The 27914-nt window shown below is 45.8% G+C and overlaps 1 protein-coding gene across 19 annotated transcripts in view; it reads left to right on the forward strand.

Moving 5' to 3' along the window:
- The window catches only part of inpp4b (inositol polyphosphate-4-phosphatase type II B), a 996728-nt gene that overhangs the window by 832523 nt on the left and 136291 nt on the right, over positions 1 to 27914 (forward strand). For all 19 annotated transcript variants that reach the window (XM_068043111.1, XM_068043134.1, XM_068043119.1 and 16 more), the window contains 2 exons: positions 5366 to 5489; positions 26955 to 27087. In XM_068043111.1, the coding sequence (XP_067899212.1) occupies positions 5366 to 5489; positions 26955 to 27087 (257 nt within the window). The remainder of the gene's footprint in view (positions 1 to 5365; positions 5490 to 26954; positions 27088 to 27914) is intronic.

A 27914-nucleotide genomic window follows, 5' to 3' on the forward strand; every position in this document is an offset into this window, starting at 1 on the left:
CGACCTACTGACTCGATGGAAGTGTCAGAAAAAGTTACAGGTAACATTGGGTGATATTTTAACAGTTCTTTTTTTTTAGAAGGATTAATAGATACATTAATGTAACATGCAAAGGATTTTCATGCAAATATGTTATCAGAGTAAATGAATCCCTTGTATAGTGTATGGTAGATTTTATAAATTTGGGCAATTGGATGCTGAGGTAAGTGGGTTCCAAAGGATTTCCTGATTTTAAATGTTAGTGTCTGTGCCAGGAATGCAAATTTGTAATATCTACCCTGGTAATTGAATAAAAGACCACTGCCCTTATTGGCTCTTTGTATTCTGGAATGCATATTGTGGTCCAGAACCATCTAGATCAGGAGTTCTCTAGGATTGTAAGGCAAAGATGAAAGATTTTCTTTTACATTGTGCCTTATCACGCCTCTCAGAAGTGGCTCAAAGTGCTACACACACGAGGGACAACTAGAAGGTGTAGATTTTCTATATTTGGCTGAATTCTGCTAGCATCAATGAGATAAATAACCAGTTAATGTGTTTCTGCTGCTTTTTATTGAGGGAGCAATGATAGTCCAAAGACCAAGAGAATCATTTACTATTCTTTAAATGGCATCATAGAAATGGGTACATTTGAAGGATTAACACCTCTGAGAATCTAACACTCCCTGTACTGCAATGGTGTTCCTTTCTAGGTTATGTGTTGAAGTCCTGGAATGGTACTTTAAACTCACAACCTTCCAACTCAAAGGTGACCAAATTAGTCAGTGGTACTTCCAAATTAGCCAAGAATTGTGTTCCCTGTGTTTTCATATATCCATAAAGAACAGCAAGGAGTGAGTTATAAGGCAATGCAGTCAGTGATCTATAATAGCATGAAATGTGAAGATGTTAAGTTCATTGTAAAGAATGTCCTCAGAACTGCACTGATTATATTATAGTCTTCTAAAATTAGGGAATTCACCATTTACTACAAGTGCTACATTTGAGCAGTTTTTATTGGAATTCTTCAAATCCCATTCTCCCAGCCATCTCTTTTCAAAACGATTATACCCATTTCAAATGAAAATGCAGAGTTTCAGTTCCAAAAAAGCCAGCAATCTACCACAGTTTCCCAATCACTAAAACTGGATTAATATTTTGGGATGTTAAACACTTTTGAGGTGTGAAATGAACATTATGGCAGACTGTCTTGATTGACTAGTCTTTTGCCAATAAGACTAATAAAATCCTGTGAACCAAATTCCTTTAATGGAAAACCATAGTAATATACATTTCTATGCATTACAGATTTTTAAAAAACCTGAAACATTAGCAGCTCCAGTTTCTAAAAAATCCCTAATATTTTATATTCCGCAACTATTAAAATCAAAAATTGAAAATGCCACAACATGGCTGTAAAATTATCAACATTTTTAAACTTTAAGTACGCTGTTGTACTGCTGTCCTAATTAGTAATGGAATAAAGTTTGAAGTAAAGAATAATCAGTTAATAAATGTTTGTCAACGATACAAAACACACCATTAGAATAAGACTTTCTGTAAGTTATGTACATTGAGTTTGTACATTGGACACTTTTCTTCTTACCCATTGGCTCTGTGTTAAGTCGATGTTTTTGCCTGAGTGTTTTATTTTACTTTCATCCTCATCAGTCATTGCCCCAAATTTAAATTTCTTCCCAATTATATTCCACCACACACAATTCTATCATATGATATCCCAGCAAATAGAAATTCTCCAAGATACAGCCATATGATAGCTCTTCATCCACCTCACTATATATCTGCTAAGAATAATATTTACCACAAACAGAAAGCAAGAAACCAGAAAGAAATCTCACACACACACAACTAGACTCCAACAAAAAACACTTTAACCGCAGCAGCAAACAACAATGCACGCTTCTGATAGTTTGAACATCCTGAACTCTCTTCCCTTTCCCCTTTACATTATGATGCACACCCAACATATTTGGAAGCCTTGTGATGTGATATGACTATTCCCCAATTAGATGACAACACCCAGGAGCTACTGTCCAGTTAAAGATCCAATGCATTTGAAAACGAGCCAGCAAGTTCTTGCCATTCTCGTATTCCTGATGCCTGATGCAATTTATGTGAGCATGAGCGAGCTGAATTCCTGACTTGAATTATACTATGATTTACTTATTTGAGAAAAATAAATGGAAAATGGAGCGGGATAGTAACCAGGCAGAACCAGAGCAGAGAATAAACATAGTGAGCAGAAAGGCTTTGAGTCAGAGGAAATAATCTGGGAAGCAGCAGGACTCCACTTAGTTATTCTGCACAACACTGTCCACCAGCAGTCGAATACAAATCTGTGAGAAACACCATGAGAGATTATCTAGTGTTATAAATGAATTCTAAACAGTGATACTTGAACATGCATTGGTATCACAATTAGTGCCAATCTTTAAAGATTCCTTCATCATTTCTCCTTCTTTTCAATGTAATTCCATCCCGTGGTTATTCCCTAAATTGAAATTATCACAGCAGTGCAGTAATGAAGAACTATTGTAATGAGTAAACAGATTGTAGGTGCATTAGCTTATGTGTTCATACAAATCATTGCAAAACGATAGTGTTTCAGTCAGTGATACCCATGAGGTTAGTGTGGGTTGCCAGTTCAAAACCACTTAGGAGAGTGACTTTATAATGAGCTAATAGATTTCTCCAGCACATCCAGCTTTCGTTCTATGTTCATAAGCTCTACATACAAATCCCTCATGCCTATATTTTCAGAAGTACCACCACTTTCATCTTTTTCAGCTGCTCGGCATGAGAAAATAACACCAGAGTGAACTACTTTAATCTGAGTTATTAGAACATGGAATACTTTATTGCAATTGGCTATTAAGACAGAGACTATTTAAAAGGAAATTGAATAAGTATTAGAAAAGGAAGAATGTAAAACTATACGGAATTGGGACAGCTCCAACTGAATAGCACGGGCATAACAGGCAAAATGTCTTCCTCTTGTGCTATATATTCAATGACTGCCTATTCCTAGCACTGCGAAGTACGTGGAAACATCACTCCATGTGTGTTCTCATGATGTACATTAGTTGCAAAGTACATACCAATTCAAAATTTTACACACGATATGGTTTAATCAGTTAAACCCAGAAACCAGGATTCACCAATACATTGTGAACTGACGTGCTTATATTACACATTAATCACTAATTGTTTAAATTAACTTTGGCCGGGATTTTATCTGGACGATGGTGGTCTTGACCTCTGGCAAAAGCGCTGCCGAGATCCCCATGTTGCCCCTCTGGGAGGCCTGCTGATTCAAGTGCTAATTAGGCACTTAACTAGACAGCAGTGAGCATTCCACAGGATTAAGGACCCCGGTGATGAAAATCCAGCCCTCTGAGAGCTGCCAGCCAATCAGAGGCCGACAGCTCTTTAACTGAGTAATGGCACCGCAGAGACGGTGGCTACTGCTGGAGGAACACCCACCCAAGGCCCAGGAGTGGATCAAGGCCGCTAGTCGGTCGGGGCGGGAGGGGTCTTGCGGGGTGGGGTCGTGGAGGAAGTGGGTGCATGGGGGTCGGCCACAGGGGCAGGGGTTGGCTCTCAGTGTGCCTCACCCCCACCCCCCCTCTTCCTGATGTCAGGTCCCTTATTCAGGAACTGAGCCTTTTAACGAGGGACACCACCACTACCACCAACAACTCCCCCCACCCCCACCCCCACCCCCACAACCCCAGGAGCTGGCAAGCAACCTGCACCATTTTTCTTGTCGTACTTCCCATTCCCATGCTGCAACAGGCCCACCCGCTGCTTGGCTAATTGTGGCCGTGGCGGTATGAGGCCTCTAATAGGGCATTAATTGCCCACTTAAAAGCCTCAATTGGTGGCAGAGCGGGAAGGCTGTCCACAGGTCTTCCCATCCTGGACTGGATTTTGGTGGAGACGGGAAGGTGGTGGGGTCCCCCCACTACCATCCCACCCAATTATATGCTCTCCCTGCCTCAAAACCTGCTGTGGGGAGGAGCATAAAATTCCCTCTATTGTGTGAAAAGTAGTCTGGAGATTTCTTCTATTCCGTATGTTATTGCTGAAGTTGAGGGAATCTACACATAACTAATTAACAGTTCCTACATAATTGTGCACAGGGGTTGGCCTTGATCTACATAGGTACAAATGGATCTCACTAAAACAAAATATTTGGCAGCACCAAGTGATGCTTCCTCCTCGCACTTTGAACAACTGAAATTGAGCCACAGAGTGTGTATGACCGTTATAATGTACTTATCAAATATAGAATTTGGTCTCACATCTATACTTTAATATTTTTCCTACATTACAACAATGATTAAATTTTGAAAGTATTCATTGGCTGTAAAGTGCTTTGGGATGTCCTAAGGTTATGAAAGGTGCTATATAGATGCAAATGCTTTCTATTAATCTGTTGGAGGAGGTTGAAGCAAATAGAATTATGACTAAACACAGTGCATCTAGCAGTGCAATGGCAGAACATATTCATGTGACATGGAGTTCTATCCAGATAAAAGATACGAGGTCATAACTAGTGAGTTGTTGTCTCAGGCACGTTGTGAGGAGATGTGGATTATAGGCTAGGTTATTTTCCCACTCTTTCTCACACCAATTAGTTCCTGAGCAGCGTTGGCAGGAGCATTAGTCATTGTTTCTTCATTTTCTCATAACATAATACAAATTGAGATTCTGTATTTCACCTTATTGCAGAACTATTTTTTAAGATTAGTACTGCACATAGTCTGACTTTTTGTAAACTTAACAGGTTCTATAAGGGAATAAAACACAAAATGCTGGAAATATTTAGTAGGCTTGGCAACATCTATGGAGAGAGAAGAGTTCACGTTTAAGGCCTGTGACCTTTCATCATGTAAGATCGTTCACCTGAAATGTTAACTCTTGTTTCTCTCCTCACAGATGTTGCCAGACCTGCTGAGTATTTCTGGCATTTTCTCTCTCTATTTCAGATTTCCAACATCTGCGGTATTTTGCTTTTGTATTAGCTTTTATAAGGGCTTGATGCCATTCTGATGGGGAGTTGGTGTGCTTCTGTATAGTCAATGCTCATTGCAACAAAGTCTATTTTTTTTGCTGACACTTCTAGTTCCATTGAAATTTTCACATTTCAGAGAAGAGCTTCTTCCCTAATCGGGAGAATTAATACGACTTATCTCCATGAATTTGTAATAGATAGGAATGACAATACTGTTAATTTCATCCTGTTTGATCATAATTTCTTCATAATTTCTGATCATAGATATGTCTAAAATAATTTTGTTGATAAAGAAAAACTACTTCATATATTTTAAATTAAGTATCTTATTAGTTTTCTTCTCTTTAGCTTGCAGGCCTGGTCTGTGGTTTTGTGATCAAACTGCACACATGTTTACATGACCAGGGCTTCCTATTGCAGCTTCACACTGTGGGTTTGTTGGTGCAATTTGAAGGACTTCTCAGCACATACAGTGAGTAACACATTTTGTTTTATCATCTTATGCTAATTAACTTTAGGAAAGCTCTTTCGGGTTAAGGTGCTTGCTGGAGGTGTTTAATATGTCCTGCTGGCTACCAGAACACAGATTTCTAGAGCACGTAATATAATAATGAAGTGCTGAATTGGGCTAACAAGACACACAAGTGAATAACAAGAAGTAATGGCTGAGTGACATCAGATAATGTGGTCTGTGCTTTGTTGCCTCAAACAGATGAGCCTTAAAATTACACTGTGTATAAATATTTATAATATAGATCTCCAGACATCCCTTATGATGATGTAGATTGCATAATTGTAGTGTCACCACTCGCAGGTGCTGCAGTAACAGACCTAGCTTCTGAACACTGTGCTTAATCCATAGGATAAATAATAGAAAGTGCTGTTAGTTTATGGTTCATTTCTAATTTTTTAGGCATATTTGCACCTGTCTCTTTTCAAACACATTCAGTTTGGGTATTTCCCCTAGTACACAGTCCTAAATTCTTCCCCTGCATCACTGTCTCAGAAGGTACATGCATATTGATGAGGGAAGTCACTGAAGAAATAGAGAGGAAACATTTTAGAATGAAGATAATGGAAGCAGCATGTTCATTCATTTTTTATGACTTGTCAAATGGAATGTCTTCATTCTTAATAGAGTCATAGAGTTGTACAGCATAGAAACAGGCCCTTTGGCCCACCGCGTCCATGCCGACCATAATGCCTATCTTCACTAATCCCACCTGCCTGCATTAATTCCAAATCCCTCTATGCCTTGCTCATTCAAGTACCTGTCCAGATGCCTCTTAAATGTCGCTACTGTTCCTGCCTCCACCACCTCCTCAGGCAGCTCATTCCAGATACCCACTATTCTTTGTATGAAAAATTCACCCCTTTGATCCCCTTTAAACCTCCTCCCTCTCACCTTAAATCTATGCCCTCTAGTTTTAGTCACCCCTACCATGGGAAACAGACTCTGGCTATCTACCCTATCTATGCCTCTCATAATTTTATATACCTCTATCATGTCCCCCTCTCAGCCTCCTTCGCTCCAGGGAAAACAGACCCAGCCTATCCAATCTCTCTTTATAACTCAAGCCCTCCAAACCAGGCAACATCCCTGTGAATCTTTTCTGCACCCTCTCTAGCTTAATCACATCTTTCCTGTAGTGTGGCGACCAGAACTGCACACAGTACTCCAAATGCGGCCTAACCAACATTATGTACAACTGTAACATGACATCCCAACTCTTGTACTCAATGCCTTGGCCGATGAAGGCAAGCATGCCATACGCCGCCTTCACCACCCTGTCTACCTGTGTTGCCACTTTCAGGGAACTATGTACTTGCACCCCAAGGTGTCTCTGCGCAACAACACTCCCCAGGGCTCTGCCATTCACTGTATATGTCCTGCCCTGATTTAACTTCCCAAAATGCATCACTTCACACTTGTCTGCGTTAAATTCCATTTGCCACTCCCTTGCCCACTTTCCCAGTTGATCTATATCCTGTTTTAACCTTAGACAACCTTCTTCACTGTCCACTATACCACCAATTTTGGTGTCATCTGCTAACTTACTAATCATGCCCCTTCCATTCACATCCAAGTCATTAATATATATGACAAACAACAGAGAGCCCAGCACCGATCCCTGCGGCACACCACTGGTCACCGGCCTCCAATCTGAAAAACAACCCTCCACTACCATCCTCTGCCTCCCATCACCAAGCCAATTTTGTATCCAATTTGCTAGCCCACCCTGGATCCCATGTTTCAAACCTTCTGGACCAGCCTACCATGTGGGACCTTGTCAAAGGCCTTGCTAAAGTCCATGTAGACAACGTCCATCGCCCTGCCCTCGTCAATCCTCTTGGTCACCTCCTCGAAAAACTCAATCAAATTCGTGAGACATGATTTCCCACGCACAAAGCCATGCTGACTATCCCTAATCAGACCATGCCTTTCCAGATGCATATAAATCCTGTCTCTCAGAATCCCTTCCAATAACTTTCCCACCACTGATGTAAGGCTCACCGGCCTGTAGTTCCCTGGTTTATCCCTGCTGCCCTTCTTAAATAAAGGCACAACATTAGCTATCTTCCGGTACCTCACCCGTGGCTAATGATGATACAAAAATCTCTTCCCTTGCTTCCCATAGCATCCTAGGATACACCTGGTCAGGCCCTGGGGATTTATCTACCTGAATGCGCTTCAAAACCTCCAACACCTCCTCCTTTGTAATGTTGATATGCTCCAGGATATTGGTGTTCCCTCCCTTGAACTCACTAGCTTCCATGACCTTCTCCACGGTAAATATGGACGGGAAATGTTCATTTAAGACCTCACCCATTTCCCGTGGCTCCACACATAGATTGCCACACTGATCCTGAAGGGGACCTACTCTCTCCCTTGCTACCCTTTTACTCTTAACATACTTATAGAATCTTTTAGGATTCTCCTTTATCTTATCTGCCAGGGAAATCTCATGGCCCCTTTTCGTCCTCCTAATTTCCTTCTTAAGTGTAATCCTACATCCCCTTAAGTGTACTCCTCGAGGGACTCGCTGGATCCCAGCTGCCTATACCTGACATATGCCTCCTTCTTTGTCCTGACCAGACCCTCAATATCCCTCATCAACCAAGGTTCCCTAAACTTGCCAGCCTTGCCCTTCCATCTAACAGGAACATGCTGGCCCTAAACTCTTCCTATCTCACTTTTAAAAGCCTCCCACTTGCCAGATGTCCCTTTACCTGTAAACAGCCTCTCCCATTCAACTTTTGAGAGTTCCTGTCTGATGCCATCGAAATTAGCCTTCCCCCAATTTAGGACATCAACCTGAGGACCAGTCCTATCCTTTTCCATAACTATCTTCAAGCTAATAGAGTTATGGTCACTGGTCCCAAAGTGCTCCCCCACTGACACATCATTTCCTAAGAGGAAGTTGAGTGTAGCCCCTTCTCCAGTAGGGCCATCCACATACTGCTTGAGAAAACTATCTTGGACACACTTAACAAATTCCTCCCCATCTGATCCCTTAGCACTAAGGCAGTCCCAGTCAATATTAGGGAAGTTAAAATCACCTACTATTACAACCCTATAATTCCTACACCTATCTGTGATTTCCCTACATATATGCTCCTCCACTTCCCTCTGACTATTGGGGGGCTGATAGTATAATCCCATCAAAGTGATCACCCCTTTCTTATTTCTAAGTTCTACCCATATGGCCTCGCTGGACATTCCCCCTGGGATACCTTCTCTAAGTACTGCCGTGATGTCCTCCCTAATCAATAGTGCAACTCCCCCTCCTCTCTTACCTCCACCTCTGTCACGCCGGAAAGATCGGTACTCCGGAACATTGAGCTGCCAGTCCTGCCCATCCCTCAACCACGTTTCCATAATAGCTATAATATCACAATCCCATGTACCGATCCATGCTCTGAGTTCATCTGCCTTACCTGTAAGGCTTCTTGCATCAAAGTAAATGCAGTTTAGCCTACCAGACCTTCCACGCTCCCTGTCCTGCCCCTGCCCAGCCTGCCTACTGGACTTGCTTGCTTTAACCTCTACATCTGCCTCAACTATCACATCTGAGAGACTACTACTTTGGGTCCCACCCACCTCCAAGACTAGTTTAAACCCTCCCTAATAGTGCTAGCAAACCTTCCCGCAAGGATATTGGTCCCCCTCCAGTTTAGATGCAACCCGTCCTTCTTGTACAGGTCACCTCTGCACCAGAAGAGATCCCAATGATCCAAGTAGCTGAAGCCCTCCTGCCTACACCAGCTCTTCAGCCACGCATTCATTTGCCTAATCCTCCTATTCCTACCCTCACTAGCAAGTGGCACAGGGAGTAATCCTGAGATTACAACCCTAGAGGTCCTGCTTTTTAACCTTCTGCCTAACTCCCTATATTCACTTTGCAGGACCTCATCTCTCTTCCTGCCTATGTCATTAGTACCAATATGGACCATGACCTCTGGCTGCTGACCCTCCCCTTTCAGAATGTCCTGCAGCCGCTCCGAGACATCCTTGACCCGAGCAACAGGGAGGCAACATACCATCCTGGAGTCTCGTTTGTGGTCACAGAAACGCCTATCTGCACCCCTTACGATAGAATCCCCTATCACTATAGCTCTTACAACCCTTTTCCTCCCCTGCTGAGCAGCAGAGCCCTCCGTGGTGCCACGAACTTGGCGGTTGCTGCTTTCCCCTGGGAGGTCATCCCCCCCACCCCCCCCCCCCCCAACAGTATCCAAAGCAGTATATCTGATTGAGAGGGGGATGGCCACAGGGGACTCCTGCACTACCTGCCTGCGCCTACTACTCCATCTGGTGGTCTCCCATTTCTTTTTTGCCTGTGCAGCCATTACCTGCGGTGTGACCACCTCACTAAATGTGCTATCCACGACTTTCTCAGCATCGCGGATGCTCCACAGTGAATCCACCCGCAGCTCCAGCTCCGTAATGCCGGTAGCCAGTAGCTGCAGCTGGATACACTTCCTGCACTCATGGTAATCGGGGACACTGGAAGCGTCCCTGATTTCCCACATAGCGTGGGAGGAGGGTATAACGGGGCTGAGCTCTCCTGCCATGACTTACCCTTAGGTTAATTAGTTACTCCCTTAATTAAAAAATACTAATTATACTAGGGGCCTTGTTCTTCCCACTCCAATCAACAGTCCTTAAAAAAAAAACACTTTAGTAGTACTCACCTTATCAGAGGTTTTATTTTCAACAAAAAAAAACTTATGCTGTATTTTTTTAAGATACTCGAACAGCTGCTGCTCACCAACCAATCACCTTGCAGCTCTCCTGTGATGTCACTGTTGTCTTTTTTTTCAAAACTCAGGCGCGCTGTCGCTGCTCTTTTTAAACACCACCTGTCTCACTCAGTCTCCTCCTTTCCTGCTGTCGCTGCTCTTTTTAAACACCTGTCACATGCCCTGTCATCATCCAAAAAAAAACTGCCAGGTATTTCTTCTGGCTGGGGAGTTAGTGATGGTGGGGTGGGGGTGTCATTAATTCAAAATTGAAACTAACACATTGAGGAGAGAGGTTAAGAGAAATTTCTTTACATAGAGGATTGTTGAAGAATGGAATGCTTTGCCACCGGGAGTGGTTAAGACCAAGGCTATTATATTTTCTAAGGAAGAATTAGATGAATATTTGAGACAGAGGAACATACACAGCTATACAGGGAAAGAGAGGTAGTGTGATTACTTTTAGATTGCCTTTGCAAAGAGTTTACACAGACATAGTGGGTCGAGTAGCCGCCTCCTGTGCCACGAGCCTCCATGGTATTTTAAGTGCGTATGGCAAACAATATTAAAAAAAAACAAAATAACATTGCTTTTGAGGAATACTTAAGAATAATGCTCTATCATAGACTAATTCATGAGTTTTATCTGATGGTACAGTTTTTAAATTATTAGCTATGAATAAAAAATATTTTTAAAACATGCCAGAGATTGAAGGCCTCTTGATTAGGGTTGCCATTGTCACTGCTTTCAAGATTAGTGCTAACAAACTTAGCTTCACTTCCAAAACAATAAAAATGGCAACCCAATTGTGAGATGATGGTGCGGAATTTCTTTGGAGGTGCTCCCTCTCCACTACTGGAAGTACACTTGAAATCCTGTTTATGTTTGTAAAACAATATTTCTGACAAAGTTACTGCCGCGGAACAGGAACTGCTCCAGTAAAATTACAGTTCCATGAGTCTTATTTTCAGAGCTTTATTTTATCATGCATGTGTAAAACTTTCGGTTGTTCAGGATATCCAAATATCCAATATTTGTACCCTTAAACATGGCATGGTGAAATATAAATTCTATAATCTTCATTCTGTTACTATTCTCTGTATTTCATTACATTAATCCCTGAACTTTGCAAAAATGTCAGTTTAATTTCACTGATTATTGGCATAATTTTAGATATGTAAAGCCAATTATCTATACAAATGATCGTTAAATTATCCTGGTGTTCGTGATGGTGTCATTTCACATCAAGGCCTGAAGAGGACACCAAAGGCTTTTCTACATCACTCTTCTGAAGTTTTTTTGTTGTATTCTTTTTATCTTCCTTTCTGCCATCTCTAATTCACCCTCATCTGATTCTCATTGTTTCTGAACATTAGCTGAGAGGCAAACAGACTGTTCAAACTCAGAAATCTTTAATTGACTAAATTAAAACGTATTGTATTACGCACCAAGCAGATCTCCTCTTAACCTCCCATCGACTGAAAAGAGCTCCAATCTCTCCTAATTAAAGGCTCTCATCCTCCATACCTTCTGAGCAAATCTCTTTGTCTACTTTGTGGCCTTGACACCCTTCCTAAAGTAAGGTGTTCAAGAGTGATTACAGTATACTAACTGCAACCTAACCAGTGATCTGTATAATTTTAGCTTTATTGCTTTGCCTTTTTTAACTATGCCCAAAACCTAGGGTCCTGTACGCTATTTTTAAAATACTGTTTTATCAGCTTGTCTTCTCACTTCTAAACATTGTGGGCTGAATTTTAGCAGCATCCCCCTCCGCCCCGCCCCGTTTTACCAGCAGCAGCGGGACCTCGGAGCGGCAACCCCCCGACCACTCAGCAGTGGCACCCCAATTTAAATATTCAAAGCACTACTTACCTTGCCTCATTATGCATCCCGCTGCCTCTCATTTTTCTGTGAACGGGCATCTCTCACGTGCCATCACGTTCACGACTAAGAAAGGTTGGCAGGACAGCAGAAACAGCAGTCATCGGAGCCTGTACAGGTAAGTCTAGCGAGACGGATCTCAACTCTACATGCGTGTATACAGAGAGGGGATGGCTTTACTGGGGGCTCAATTCTGCAGGCATGAAGGGACATACTGCGTACCCTCCCCCCTTAAAGGGTGGTTGCTCAACGCCATTGTTTGTATATGTTTGTGAGTGAAGGAGTAATAGCACTCCAGTCAATGTGTGTGTGGAGGGTGCCAGAAATGGTAGGTGTGTAAAGGCTATCTGGCTGGTGGACCAATTGATGCAGCTGTTACAATCTGAATGTGGTCACGCTGTGCCATTCTTAGTGGAAGCTAAGACGGGCAATGCCATGGCACGCATAAATGTTGATGCATGAAAACACCTGATATAGCAGTCAACATCAATCCCTGCCCTGTTAGGAACCTTCGAACAAGCAAAGGAACTGAGTTTAATTGCCACTTGGAGATGGGGATGGTTCACCCTATATTCATCCGCTTGTTGTGAGGATCCATATGTGCTGCAGGCAAATCCAGCAAGCAGGTGCAGCCCACGTGGGGGCTCCCAGTCGTGAGCAGCAGCAGCCCCCAAGGAGAACTTGCCACTACAGATCACCGCGCATCTACAGGTCCGGAATGACATACCTGCAGATGTCAGAGCGCCAGTGTCTGAGGCAGCTGCGGATGTCAAGGGAGGCGGTGACCCATCTCTGTGCCCTGCTTAATGATGACATGCTGCCGATGGGCTTCGGTGGACATCCTATGCCTGTGGCCCTCAAACTGACAGCGGCTCTTAACTTTTACGCCTCTGCATCATTTCAGGGGTCCACCAGAGACCTTTGTGAGGTCACACAGTCAGCAGTTCACCGCTGCATCGGGGAAGGTCACCGGTGCCCTGTAACTAAGTCTGCTTAACCACCAACACTGGGAGCCAGGCCCAGGGGACCATCAGTTTTGACTCCATCGTGGGATTCGCACAGGTGCAAGGGATCATAGGCTGTACCCACGTGGCCATCAAGGCTCCCACTGGGCAATCAGCTGCATACTTAAACTGTAAGGGCTTCCACCTGTTCAGTGTACAGTTAGTATGTGATCACCTTAAGTGTTTTATGCAAATCTGTGCCTGCTTTCCAGGCAGTTGCCATGATGCCTTCATCCTGCGCCAGTCCCAGCTGGCACTGCTGTACACTGAAATAAAAACAAGAAATGCTGAAATATTCAGCAGGTCTGGCAGCATCTGTGGAGAGAGAAGCGGAGTTAACGTTTCAGCGCAGTGACCCTTCTTCAGAACTGGCTAATACCGGCCCCTCCACATCATTTGTAGGGTGGTGCGTCATGTGCATTATAATGAGCCGCCGCGCTAAATATCGTGGTGGCTCCACGACGGGTGGTCCGCATCTAAATTCGGCTCTGTGTATCTGACCCGTAAGTCCCTCTGTTTTTCTACTCCTTTCAAAGTTTTATTACTCAGCATATTTTTCCCCTCATTCTTCCTTACAGTTATGTATCACCGCACATTGCTCGGCATTAAATTTCATCTACCATCTATCTATATCCTCTTGCAATCTTTCACAATCCTGACCACAATTAGCAGAACTTACAATTTGGTGTCATCAAATTTTAATATTGTGGTCTCAATACTTAAATACATATTATTTATGTATATAGTAAATAAAATCAGTCCCAACACAAACCCTTGTGTGACGCCACTTTGCATATCTTTTCATTCCAAGAGACTTCCATTTCCACATACTGTTCACTTTCTGCCATCTAACCATCAGTTTATTGATGTGTCCGTACTCCTCTTAATTTCAAATACCATTATCTTTGCCATAGATCTCTTATAGATTTCATCAAATGCTTTTTGAAAATTCTCATAACCCACCTTAACTGTATTTTCCTTACTGTTACTTCTTCAAATAATTCAATAAGGTTTACCTTTCTTTTAAAAATCCTTGCTTGCTGGCCTGGATTAACTATCTTGCCAGAAGATGTTTTTAAAACACTTCATTTTATTTTGCTTCCACTAACACCCCACTGCAGCGCACTGTCGGCAATGCTGCATGCCTTTATTTAAACCACTGCAAAAAAAAAAAACCCTTAACAAATGTAATCACCTCTAAGTCTGCCAAATGATGCTTCACCTCCCGAAGGACGTGGATGAGCTTTCCGGACGTCGATGGTGGGCACTGAGGAAATGGCTTATTACCTGCACCAGATTCCACCCCCCCTCCCCCCCCTTTACCCCCCTTCCACCCCCCCCCCCACCCCCGTCCCCTTCCCTGCTCCACCCTCTCAGCTCACCCCCTCACAACCCCGTCCCAGCCCGCCCCCCCCTCGCACCATCTTCACCCCGCACCCCCTTCCCCTGCACCCCACCCCCTCCCTCTACCCCTCCCCCTTGCATCCCCTCCTCCCACCGGCACCATCCTACACCTGTGTAGTGGCCCCAACAACCCCACTGCCTTGTGGGCGTCTCGGGAGAGACCAAGGCTAAGGGAGTAAACCCTAACAGAAAATCCGGAGCGGAACCCCGTAGGCGGTCATGTGTCACCTTTGGCATGTTTCCGGCAGTTCCTGCAGCCATACTGGTGCCAAACGTCGTGTCCTGCACTCCTTTGGACCCCACCAGAAAGGCCGAGAGGGGGGTTTTGACGACTGGGCAACTCTCAACCTCCATAAATTTGCCCAGGCATGCGCCATGGAGAGGTCACTCCATAGTTGCCTCACAGCGACTGAAACAACACGGAAGGCAGCAGTTACGGGTTATAAGTCCAGATAAATTGGCGTAGAAACTGGGCGCCACGGGTTGCCTTTGTCGGTGGGAGAGGTCATTGCACCTCACTGGACAGCTACCGCCCGCCTCAAACCGGGCAGCCCCCGGTCAATAAGGTTCTGTCCCGCCACAGTCTGCCTGCTTCAATGGGTGCTTGGAGCTCAGGGTCATTGCCCGAAAGGTGGACTGATACACCGCACCAAACAACATGAAAAAAGGAAAGAAGGTACCAGCCCTTCGCTTTGCAAGCTGGAACGTCAGAACTATGTGTCCTGGCCTGTCGGAAGACCTTACACAAATCAACGATTCTCGGAAGACCGCCATCATTAACAACGAGCTCAGTAGACTCAATGTGGACATTGCAGCACTTCAGGAGACTCGCCTCCCCGCGAGTGGCTCTCTAGCAGAGCAAGACTACACCTTCTTCTGGCAGGGCAGGGATCCTGAAGAACCAAGACAGCATGGAGTGGGCTTCGCCATCAGAAACTCCTTGCTCAGCATGATAGAGCCTCCCTCAAATGGCTCGGAACGCATACTGTCCATCCGACTGCTCACCACCTCTGGTCCAGTACACCTACTCAGCATCTATGCTCCAACACTCTGTTCCGCACCTGAAGCTAAAGACCAGTTCTATGAACAACTCCATAACATCATTAGCAGCATCCCCAACACCGAACACCTATTCCTGCTGGGGGACTTTAATGCCAGGGTTGGGGCCGACCATGACTCATGGCCCTCCTGCCTTGGGCGCTATGGCGTTGGAAGGATGAATGAGAATGGGCAGAGACTGCTTGAGTTGTGTACCTATCATAACCTCTGCATCACCAACTCGTTCTTTCACACTAAACCCTGTCACCAGGTTTCATGGAGGCACCCAAGATCACGTCGTTGGCACCAGCTAGACCTCATTGTCACAAGGCGAGCCGCCTTAAACAGTGTTCAAATCACACGCAGCTTCCACAGTGCGGACTGCGACACCGACCACTCCCTGGTGTGCAGCAAGGTTAGACTCAGACCAAAGAAGTTGCATCATTCCAAGCAGAAGGGCCACCCGCGCATCAACACGAGCAGAATTTCTCACCCACAGCTGTTACAAAAATTTCTAAATTCACTTGTAACAGCCCTTCAAAACACTCCCACAGGGGATGCTGAGACCAAGTGGGCCCACATCAGAGACGCCATCTATGAGTCAGCTTTGACCACCTACGGCAAAAGTGCGAAGAGAAATGCAGACTGGTTTCAATCTCATAATGAAGAGCTGGAACCTGTCATAGCCGCTAAGCGCATTGCACTTTTGAACTACAAGAAAGCCCCCAGCGATTTAACATCCGCAGCACTTAAAGCAGCCAGAAGTACTGCACAAAGAACAGCTAGGCGTTGCGCAAACGACTACTGGCAACACCTATGCAGTCATATTCAGCTGGCCTCAGACACCGGAAACATCAGAGGAATGTATGATGGCATGAAGAGAGCTCTTGGGCCAACCATCAAGAAGATCACCCCCCTCAAATCTAAATCGGGGGACAAAATCACTGACCAACGCAAACAGATGGACCGCTGGGTTGAGCACTACCTAGAACTGTACTCCAGGGAGAATGCTGTCACTGAGACTGCCCTCAATGCAGCCCAGCCTCTACCAGTCATGGATGAGCTGGACATACAGCCAACCAAATCGGAACTCAGTGATGCCATTGATTCCCTAGCCAGCGGAAAAGCCCCTGGGAAGGACAGCATTACCCCTGAAATAATCAAGAGTGCCAAGCCTGCTATACTCTCAGCACTACATGAACTGCTATGCCTGTGCTGGGACGAGGGAGCAGTACCCCAGGGCATGCGCGATGCCAACATCATCACCCTCTATAAAAACAAAGGTGACCGCGGTGACTGCAACAACTACCGTGGAATCTCCCTGCTCAGCATAGTGGGGAAAGTCTTTGCTCGAGTCGCTCTGAACAGGCTCCAGAAGCTGGCCGAGCGCGTCTACCCTGAGGCACAGTGTGGCTTTCGTGCAGAGAGATCGACTATTGACATGCTGTTCTCCCTTCGTCAGATACAGGAGAAATGCCGTGAACAACAGATGCCCCTCTACATTGCTTTCATTGATCTCACCAAAGCCTTTGACCTCATCAGCAGACGTGGTCTCTTCAGACTACTAGAAAAGATCGGATGTCCACCAAAGCTACTAAGTATCATCACCTCATTCCATGACAATATGAAAGGCACAATTCAACATGGTGGCTCCTCATCAGAGCCCTTTCCTATCCTGAGTGGTGTGAAACAGGGCTGTGTTCTCGCACCCACACTTTTTGGGATTTTCTTCTCCCTGCTGCTTTCACATGCGTTCAAATCCTCTGAAGAAGGAATTTTCCTCCACACAAGATCAGGGGGCAGGTTGTTCAACCTTGCCCGTCTAAGAGCGAAGTCCAAAGTACGGAAAGTCCTCATCAGAGAACTCCTCTTTGCTGACGATGCTGCTTTAACATCTCACACTGAAGAATGCCTGCAGAGTCTCATCGACAGGTTTGCGTCTGCCTGCAATGAATTTGGCCTAACCATCAGCCTCAAGAAAACGAACATCATGGGGCAGGATGTCAGAAATGCTCCATCCATCAATATTGGCGACCACGCTCTGGAAGTGGTTCAAGAGTTCACCTACCTAGGTTCAACTATCACCAGTAACCTGTCTCTAGATGCAGAAATCAACAAGCGCATGGGTAAGGCTTCCACTGCTATGTTCAGACTGGCCAAGAGAGTGTGGGAAAATGGCGCACTGACACGGAACACAAAAGTCCGAGTGTATCAGGCCTGTGTCCTCAGTACCTTGCTCTACGGCAGCGAGGCCTGGACAACGTATGCCAGCCAAGAGCGACGTCTCAATTCATTCCATCTTCGCTGCCTTCGGAGAATACTTGGCATCAGGTGGCAGGACTATATCTCCAACACAGAAGTCCTTGAAGCGGCCAACATCCCCAGCTTATACACACTACTGAGTCAGCGGCGCTTGAGATGGCTTGGCCATGTGAGCCGCATGGAAGATGGCAGGATCCCCAAAGACACATTGTACAGCGAGCTCGCCACTGGTATCAGACCCACCGGCCGTCCATGTCTCCGTTATAAAGACGTCTGCAAACGCGACATGAAATCGTGTGACATTGATCACAAGTCGTGGGAGTCAGTTGCCAGCATTCGCCAGAGCTGGCGGGCAGCCATAAAGACAGGGCTAAATTGTGGCGAGTCGAAGAGACTTAGTAGTTGGCAGGAAAAAAGACAGAGGCGCAAGGGGAGAGCCAACTGTGCAACAGCCCCAACAAACAAATTTCTCTGCAGCACCTGTGGAAGAGCCTGTCACTCCAGAATTGGCCTTTATAGCCACTCCAGGCGCTGCTTCACAAACCACTGACCACCTCCAGGCGCGTATCCATTGTCTCTCGAGATAAGGAGGCCCAAAAAGAACACCCCACAATCCCGCAAAAATAATGTTTTACCAACAAAAGCCTCCGGGTTTGGAATATATAATGTTTAATAGATGGATATTAGAAACTGATGAAAACTTGCTTTTGGAAGGTTGTAGTGGACATCCGTCCATTTTGGAAGACGATGGACTGCGCCCGGGGTGTGTGTCACTTCTGAGTTAAACATTGTTGTGGCTGTAGAGGCCGACTCGTGAGTGGCAATCCTTTCCATAGCTGGCACAGATGAATATAGTTGGTCCGTTTCTTTTGTTCTCTACTTTTTGCCCTTCCTGACTGTCATTCTCCAGGAATTCCAGTCAGCAGCAAGAACTTCCCATGCATCGACTTTGATCCCAGTCAGCTTGAGGTCTCATTTGCAGCCATCCTTGTGTCGCACATGTAGGTGACCTGTTGGTCTCGTGCCAATAGCAAGCTTGCTATATAGCATGTCTTTGGGGATGCGGCTGTCATCCATTCAGCGCACATGACCCAGGCGACTAAGTCACCGCTGACTCGAGGGCACATGTGTTGGGATCCCTGCACGCTGGTGTAATTCCATATTCGGCACTCTGTCCTGCCAGGAGATGCTCAATTTCTGTCTGAGACAGTGGAGGTCGAAGCTATTGGAAGGTTTCTCCTTTGTAATAGAATATTAGGATATTTTTGTTTTCTTTCTTTCATCTGTCCATAGGATGTGTGTGTTGCTCGCAAACCTAATGTCGAATTGCACTTGAGAAGGTGGTAGTGTACCACCATCGTGAACCACTGCAGTTCATGTGGTCTAGGAACACCCTCAGTGCTGTTAGTGAGGGAGTTTCAGGATTTTGACCCAGTGACAGTGACGGAGCGGCAATATAGTTACAAGTCCGGATGGTGTGTGACTTGGAGGGGAACTTGCGGGTGGTGGTGCGCCTGCTGCCCTTATCCTTCTAGGTGATGGAGGTCGCGGGTTTGGGAGGTTCTGTTGAACCTTGGCAAATTGCTGTAGTGCATCTTGTAGATGGCACATACTATTGCCTCTCTGCGCCAGTAGTGGACGGAGTGAATGCTTAAGGTGGTGCATGGGGTGCCATTCAAGCGGACTTCATTGTCCTGGATGATGTTGAACTATTTCATGTTGGAGCTACAGTGTCTAGGCAAGTGGAGAGTATTCCATCACACTCCTGACTTGTGTCTTGTAGATGGTGGACAGGCTTTCAGGAGTCAGGAAGTGAGTTACTCAGTGCAGAGTTCCCAGCCTCTGACCTACTCTTGTAGCCACAGTATTTATATGGCATGGTCCAGTTAAGTTTCTGGTCAATGGTGAACCCCCAGGATGTTGATGGTGGGGAATTCAGCGATGGTAATGCCATTGAAGGTCAAGAGGAGATGGTTAGATTCTCTCTTGTTGAAGATAGTCATTGCCTGGCACTTGTGTGGTGCGAATGTAACTTGCCACTTAACAGCCCAAGCTTGAATGTTGTCCAGATCTTGCTGCATACTGACATGGACTGCTTCAGTACCTGAGGAGTTGTGAATGTCAATTGCGAATGCGCAATCAAAAGCAAACATCCACACTTCAGACCTTATGATGGAAGGAAGGTCATTGATTAAGTAGCTGAAGATGGTTGGATGTAGGACACATCCCTGAGGAACTCCTGCAGTGATGTCCTGTCAAGTTTGCCAAGTTGAAGTTAACATTAGGGTTAGCTTTGAAGTGGCCCAAATATTAATTTGTAAATTATCTTGCTGAAAATTATCCATTGTTTTTTTTTTTAAATTACATTGCATTCAAATGAAGCTTAATGCTATTTCTGTCCACTCAAAAAGGGACAGTGTTTGATACGTCATTTGCCAATTATAAGTGGTTAGAATGTAACCTCCACAGGCAATCAAGCTCTTAAGGCTTTTAATTCCTTTCCACCATCTTTAAAGTACATTTTCGCACTGATCTTTAAGGTTTGCTGGCATTTTTATGAATTTTTAAATTTATAATTTTTTTTAGATTTTAGTTCTTCCTAACAGTGCATGTTTATATGGAACTTAATATAACCAATTGTTTTCTAAATCACTTGAAAGCAGACTGCAATTGTAACACTTACAATACTTCAGGAGAACAGAAAGAGTTTTAAAAATAAGGGACTTGTAAAATGAGCTCTTTCATCACAAACCTGCAGGAGCTCAGGGACTGACGACGTGTCTAATTGAAGAGTCCTTTGTAATCGACAGACATAGTTAAAGTTAATGATAGGGATTGGCTTTGAGATGCTCCAAATATTATAATTCATTGGTTAAGTGATAAAAGATGAGCCAAGGATATCCGGCATCAGAGGCAGGTGGCTCACACCTTCCATTATCTCACTTATCAAATGTTATAAACAAGGACAACTACTGCCATAGGTGCTTAAGTCAGCTGGAAATTAGTCACCGAGCTCTGCCACCTCTTTTGCCCTATATAGCTTTTGGAAAGTTTGAAAAACATATTAAAGATATTTTTCAGCCTTTAGAATGGCTGAAACAATTCCTCCCCACCCCCGCCCAACTATAGCTACCGAAGTTGAAGCAGCCACACCTCGTTAAATTTTGGCTACAGTTGCAGCACTTTTAACTGCTGCCCCATGTGAGATGAGCTAATTGAACTTGGGGCAGTCCTCGTCTTTACTGTTCAGTATTATATTGGTTTGTGCATTTTACCAACCAGGGTTGCACCTGGCTGTTTTTCAATCAGTACCATCTAGAATTTTGTTTTCAAATTGAGGCTGACTGCTGATTAAAGGTTTTAGCCATAAATGCAGTGACCATTTTCTTTATGATCCTAAAAAAATGATAGACATGAAAATCTTAATTGGTGGAACCAGAACTCGGGAAATCAACTGATTTGCGAATTCCAAAGGTTTGTGATCCCTTGTGCCTGCTTGAAGAACTTTCTCAGGGAGTTTCTTGAGCTCCATGTTAAGCATCTGGATAGACACTGCATGGATGAACTTTGTGTACAGTAAAATATACATTTCACCTGTCACGAATTCTTTGACAAGCCTACTCTTAAGAACAAATCATTGCTTACAGCTGCCAGTTTCAACAAGAAATACACATTTAAGGCCTACAGGTGATGAATGGTTAACCGTATAATTTGTTCTTAGTTTTTTTTGTTGACAAAATGTTGATTATTTTTTGTGTGTGAAAGAAATTGCAAAGCCTTCTGGGAACAGCTCTTGCCCAGGCCTCAACCTTTTTAGGACATGCTTTTTTCCTTTATAAAGCAGCAATGTTATCAATTGAGTTATTTCGGAGCTTGTTCATAATTATGACAATGTAGCCTGATGGCTACAAGATGGCTCCTGGGCTGGAAGCTCCCTAGGAAGCTCCCTTGCTGTTCAACTCTATCCATGGCCATCTGCTCCCATCCCTAACGTTTTCTCCCCCAATCTGCCCTCTTAAACTGTTTAAATTCCCCTGGCTCTTTAAATCAGTTCATTTTAGCCCTATCTAAAAGTTAACAGTTAGTTTAGTGTATGTTACCTGGGCCCACTGCCCTCCCCCAGCCACACCTGCTCTTTGTTTTCTCAATGAAATTGATCCGGATGAAACTGACGAGCACAGCTGCCGATACTTCAATCTCCGATCCTGCTGTCTTCACAGTCCAGAGTGTCTGCAGCCACGGCATGCGGTAAGTCCATTGAGGTGAAGAAGGAGCTGCGGGACCCGAGAGAAGTCCTGTGAAAAGGTGCCCCGAACACCCAAAACATCCACGAACGGCCCCCCCGGCCGCAACTTCAAAGCGCCCGCGGGAGATGGCTCGGAGAGCATCTGCAGCGCACTGTCGGCAATGCTGCATGCCTTTATTTAAACCACTGCAAAAAAAAACCCCTTAGCAAATGTAATCACCTCTAAGTCTGCCAAATGATGCTTCACCTCCCGAAGGACGTGGATGAGCTTTCCGGACGTCGATGGTGGGCACTGAGGAAATGGCTTATTACCTGCACCAGATTCCACCCCCCTCCACCCCCCTTTACCCCCCTTCCACCCCCCCCCACCCCCGTCCCCTTCCCTGCTCCACCCTCTCAGCTCACCCCCTCACAACCCCGTCCCAGCCCGCCCCCCCCCGCACCATCTTCACCCCGCACCCCCTTCCCCTGCACCCCCCCCCCACCCCCTCCCTCTACCCCTCCCCCTTGCATCCCCTCCTCCCACCGGCACCATCCTACACCTGTGTAGGGGCCCCAACAACCCCACTGCCTTGTGGGCGTCTCGGGAGAGACCAAGGCTAAGGGAGTAAACCCTAACAGAAAATCCGGAGCGGAACCCCGTAGGCGGTCATGTGTCACCTTTGGCATGTTTCCGGCAGTTCCTGCAGCCATACTGGTGCCAAACGTCGTGTCCTGCACTCCTTTGGACCCCACCAGAAAGGCCGAGAGGGGGGTTTTGACGACTGGGCAACTCTCAACCTCCATAAATTTTCCCAGGCATGCGCCATGGAGAGGTCACTCCATAGTTGCCTCACAGCGACTGAAACAACACGGAAGGCAGCAGTTACGGGTTATAAGTCCAGATAAATTGGCGTAGAAACTGGGCGCCACGGGTTGCCTTTGTCGGTGGGAGAGGTCATTGCACCTCACTGGACAGCTACCGCCCGCCTCAAACCGGGCAGCCCCCGGTCAATAAGGTTCTGTCCCGCCACAGTCTGCCTGCTTCAATGGGTGCTTGGAGCTCAGGGTCATTGCCCGAAAGGTGGACTGATACACCGCACCAAACAACATGAAAAAAGGAAAGAAGGTACCAGCCCTTCGCTTTGCAAGCTGGAACGTCAGAACTATGTGTCCTGGCCTGTCGGAAGACCTTACACAAATCAACGATTCTCGGAAGACCGCCATCATTAACAACGAGCTCAGTAGACTCAATGTGGACATTGCAGCACTTCAGGAGACTCGCCTCCCCGCGAGTGGCTCTCTAGCAGAGCAAGACTACACCTTCTTCTGGCAGGGCAGGGATCCTGAAGAACCAAGACAGCATGGAGTGGGCTTCGCCATCAGAAACTCCTTGCTCAGCATGATAGAGCCTCCCTCAAATGGCTCGGAACGCATACTGTCCATCCGACTGCTCACCACCTCTGGTCCAGTACACCTACTCAGCATCTATGCTCCAACACTCTGTTCCGCACCTGAAGCTAAAGACCAGTTCTATGAACAACTCCATAACATCATTAGCAGCATCCCCAACACCGAACACCTATTCCTGCTGGGGGACTTTAATGCCAGGGTTGGGGCCGACCATGACTCATGGCCCTCCTGCCTTGGGCGCTATGGCGTTGGAAGGATGAATGAGAACGGGCAGAGACTGCTTGAGTTGTGTACCTATCATAACCTCTGCATCACCAACTCGTTCTTTCACACTAAACCCTGTCACCAGGTTTCATGGAGGCACCCAAGATCACGTCGTTGGCACCAGCTAGACCTCATTGTCACAAGGCGAGCCGCCTTAAACAGTGTTCAAATCACACGCAGCTTCCACAGTGCGGACTGCGACACCGACCACTCCCTGGTGTGCAGCAAGGTTAGACTCAGACCAAAGAAGTTGCATCATTCCAAGCAGAAGGGCCACCCGCGCATCAACACGAGCAGAATTTCTCACCCACAGCTGTTACAAAAATTTCTAAATTCACTTGTAACAGCCCTTCAAAACACTCCCACAGGGGATGCTGAGACCAAGTGGGCCCACATCAGAGACGCCATCTATGAGTCAGCTTTGACCACCTACGGCAAAAGTGCGAAGAGAAATGCAGACTGGTTTCAATCTCATAATGAAGAGCTGGAACCTGTCATAGCCGCTAAGCGCATTGCACTTTTGAACTACAAGAAAGCCCCCAGCGATTTAACATCCGCAGCACTTAAAGCAGCCAGAAGTACTGCACAAAGAACAGCTAGGCGTTGCGCAAACGACTACTGGCAACACCTATGCAGTCATATTCAGCTGGCCTCAGACACCGGAAACATCAGAGGAATGTATGATGGCATGAAGAGAGCTCTTGGGCCAACCATCAAGAAGATCACCCCCCTCAAATCTAAATCGGGGGACATAATCACTGACCAACGCAAACAGATGGACCGCTGGGTTGAGCACTACCTAGAACTGTACTCCAGGGAGAATGCTGTCACTGAGACTGCCCTCAATGCAGCCCAGCCTCTACCAGTCATGGATGAGCTGGACATACAGCCAACCAAATCGGAACTCAGTGATGCCATTGATTCCCTAGCCAGCGGAAAAGCCCCTGGGAAGGACAGCATTACCCCTGAAATAATCAAGAGTGCCAAGCCTGCTATACTCTCAGCACTACATGAACTGCTATGCCTGTGCTGGGACGAGGGAGCAGTACCCCAGGACATGCGCGATGCCGACATCATCACCCTCTATAAAAACAAAGGTGACCGCGGTGACTGCAACAACTACCGTGGAATCTCCCTGCTCAGTATAGTGGGGAAAGTCTTTGCTCGAGTCGCTCTGAACAGGCTCCAGAAGCTGGCCGAGCGCGTCTACCCTGAGGCACAGTGTGGCTTTCGTGCAGAGAGATCGACTATTGACATGCTGTTCTCCCTTCGTCAGATACAGGAGAAATGCCGTGAACAACAGATGCCCCTCTACATTGCTTTCATTGATCTCACCAAAGCCTTTGACCTCGTCAGCAGACGTGGTCCCTTCAGACTACTAGAAAAGATCGGATGTCCACCAAAGCTACTAAGTATCATCACCTCATTCCATGACAATATGAAAGGCACAATTCAACATGGTGGCTCCTCATCAGAGCCCTTTCCTATCCTGAGTGGTGTGAAACAGGGCTGTGTTCTCGCACCCACACTATTTGGGATTTTCTTCTCCCTGCTGCTTTCACATGCGTTCAAATCCTCTGAAGAAGGAATTTTCCTCCACACAAGATCAGGGGGCAGGTTGTTCAACCTTGCCCGTCTAAGAGCGAAGTCCAAAGTACGGAAAGTCCTCATCAGAGAACTCCTCTTTGCTGACGATGCTGCTTTAACATCTCACACTGAAGAATGCCTGCAGAGTCTCATCGACAGGTTTGCGTCTGCCTGCAATGAATTTGGCCTAACCATCAGCCTCAAGAAAACGAACATCATGGGGCAGGATGTCAGAAATGCTCCATCCATCAATATTGGCGACCACGCTCTGGAAGTGGTTCAAGAGTTCACCTACCTAGGCTCAACTATCACCAGTAACCTGTCTCTAGATGCAGAAATCAACAAGCGCATGGGTAAGGCTTCCACTGCTATGTTCAGACTGGCCAAGAGAGTGTGGGAAAATGGCGCACTGACACGGAACACAAAAGTCCGAGTGTATCAGGCCTGTGTCCTCAGTACCTTGCTCTACGGCAGCGAGGCCTGGACAACGTATGCCAGCCAAGAGCGACGTCTCAATTCATTCCATCTTCGCTGCCTTCGGAGAATACTTGGCATCAGGTGGCAGGCCTATATCTCCAACACAGAAGTCCTTGAAGCGGCCAACATCCCCAGCTTATACACACTGCTGAGTCAGCGGCGCTTGAGATGGCTTGGCCATGTGAGCCGCATGGAAGATGGCAGGATCCCCAAAGACACATTGTGCAGCGAGCTCGCCACTGGTGTCGGACCCACCGGCCGTCCATGTCTCCGTTGTGAGGACGTCTGCAGACGCGGCATGAAATCGTGTGACATTGATCACAAGTCGTGGGAGTCAGTTGCCAGCATTCGCCAGAGCTGGCGGGCAGCCATAAAGACAGGGCTAGATTGTGGCGAGTCGAAGAGACTTAGTAGTTGGCAGGAAAAAAGACAGAGGCGCAAGGGGAGAGCCAACTGTGCAACAGCCCCAACAAACAAATTTCTCTGCAGCACCTGTGGAAGAGCCTGTCACTCCAGAATTGGCCTTTATAGCCACTCCAGGTGCTGCTTCACAAACCACTGACCACCTCCAGGCGCGTATCCATTGTCTCTCGAGATAAGGAGGCCCAAAAGAAAGAGCCTGAAATCTATGAGAGCTTCTACACTTTGGTGATTGTGAGGGTGGGGTGGGGATGGGGGGTGGGGTGGGGTTGGGTGCATGGAGTGTTGGTAAACGTCTCTCTAATGTCGTGCTTCAGCTGGTGATGTTGCTAGTTTGCCAATCTGCTATTCACCATAAATGGGATTTAGAAAATTTATCCTAATTCAGCCTCGGTCAGTACGTAACCTATTCTATATTGTGCTATTTTCAGAATACCTCAATCTATTTTCATCAGATTGGGGAAGGGGACTGCCTACCTCATGGATATACCGTGGAGTTCCTCTAACAAGGCAACTCAGCCAAGCCAGGGTCTGAATCCTTAATGGTATACATCTATATAAGGTTCAGAAAAGAGTGTGATGAGTCTAGTTTGTTTTATTTTATGACAACATTGCCAAATGCTATTTCACAAAGAGCATTTCACTCTTGATAACAGTTCTGTAGGATGTTTAGTAAAGCTTCTGACATTTAAAGGGTGTCTGTTTTAATCTTCAGGTGAAGAGATTGGAATGCTAGAGGACATGTCAGTTGCAATTGTAGATTTACAGAAGGTAGCATTCAAAGTTGTTGAAGCGCAATTGGAGGAGAGTGCCAGTGCCAACCTTTATCCTGTTGTGACTGGAATCCGGTAAGCAGTATTTTTCACAACAGAAACAATTGTGCAGAATCATGCTACCATATAATCTTGTCAGATTTTAATATGTGTTGCAACATTGTATAATATGACACAATATCAAAGTGTACTGTATTGAATTTTGCAATCAGTTAAACTGATCAAAGGTCATTGATTTGATAAATTGCATGCTTAATATGTTGTGAAGATGGTTAGAACGATGGACACCCTTGGGAAGCAGATTGTAGTTGCTCATGTGAGGAGACATGAACATGAAACTATTTAAGTCTTATGCTTTCATTGGAATCTGATCCACATCATCCTTCGCCATAGTGAACACAGATGAAAACTAATCGTTTAAAACCTCACCTATGTCACTTTGGTCCATAACGGGCCCTACTTTTTCCCTGGTTATCCTCTTGCCCTTAATATACTTATAAAACGCCTTGGGATTTTCCTTTATCTTGCCCGCCAGGGTTTTTTCATGCCCCCTCTTCGCTCTCCTAATTACTTTTTTAAGTACCCCCCTACACTTTCTATACTCCTCTCGGGCCTCCGCTGTTTTCAGCCCTCTGAATCTGCCATAAGCCTCCTTTTTTTCCTTATCCAATCCTCTATGTGCCTTGACATCCAGGGTTCCCTGGACTTGTTGGTCCTACCCTTCACCTTTACGGGAACATGTTGGCCCTGAACTCTCACTATTTCCTTTTTGAATGACTCCCACTGGTCTGATGTAGACTTTCCTACGAGTAGCTGCTCCCAGTCCACTTTGGCCAGATCCTGCTTTATCATATTGAAATCAGCCTTCCCCCAATTCAGTACCTTTATTTCCAGTTCGTCTT

The sequence above is a fragment of the Heterodontus francisci genome, chromosome 1, assembly GCF_036365525.1.
Source record: "Heterodontus francisci isolate sHetFra1 chromosome 1, sHetFra1.hap1, whole genome shotgun sequence".
In the NCBI taxonomy this organism is placed as follows: Eukaryota; Metazoa; Chordata; class Chondrichthyes; order Heterodontiformes; family Heterodontidae; genus Heterodontus; species Heterodontus francisci.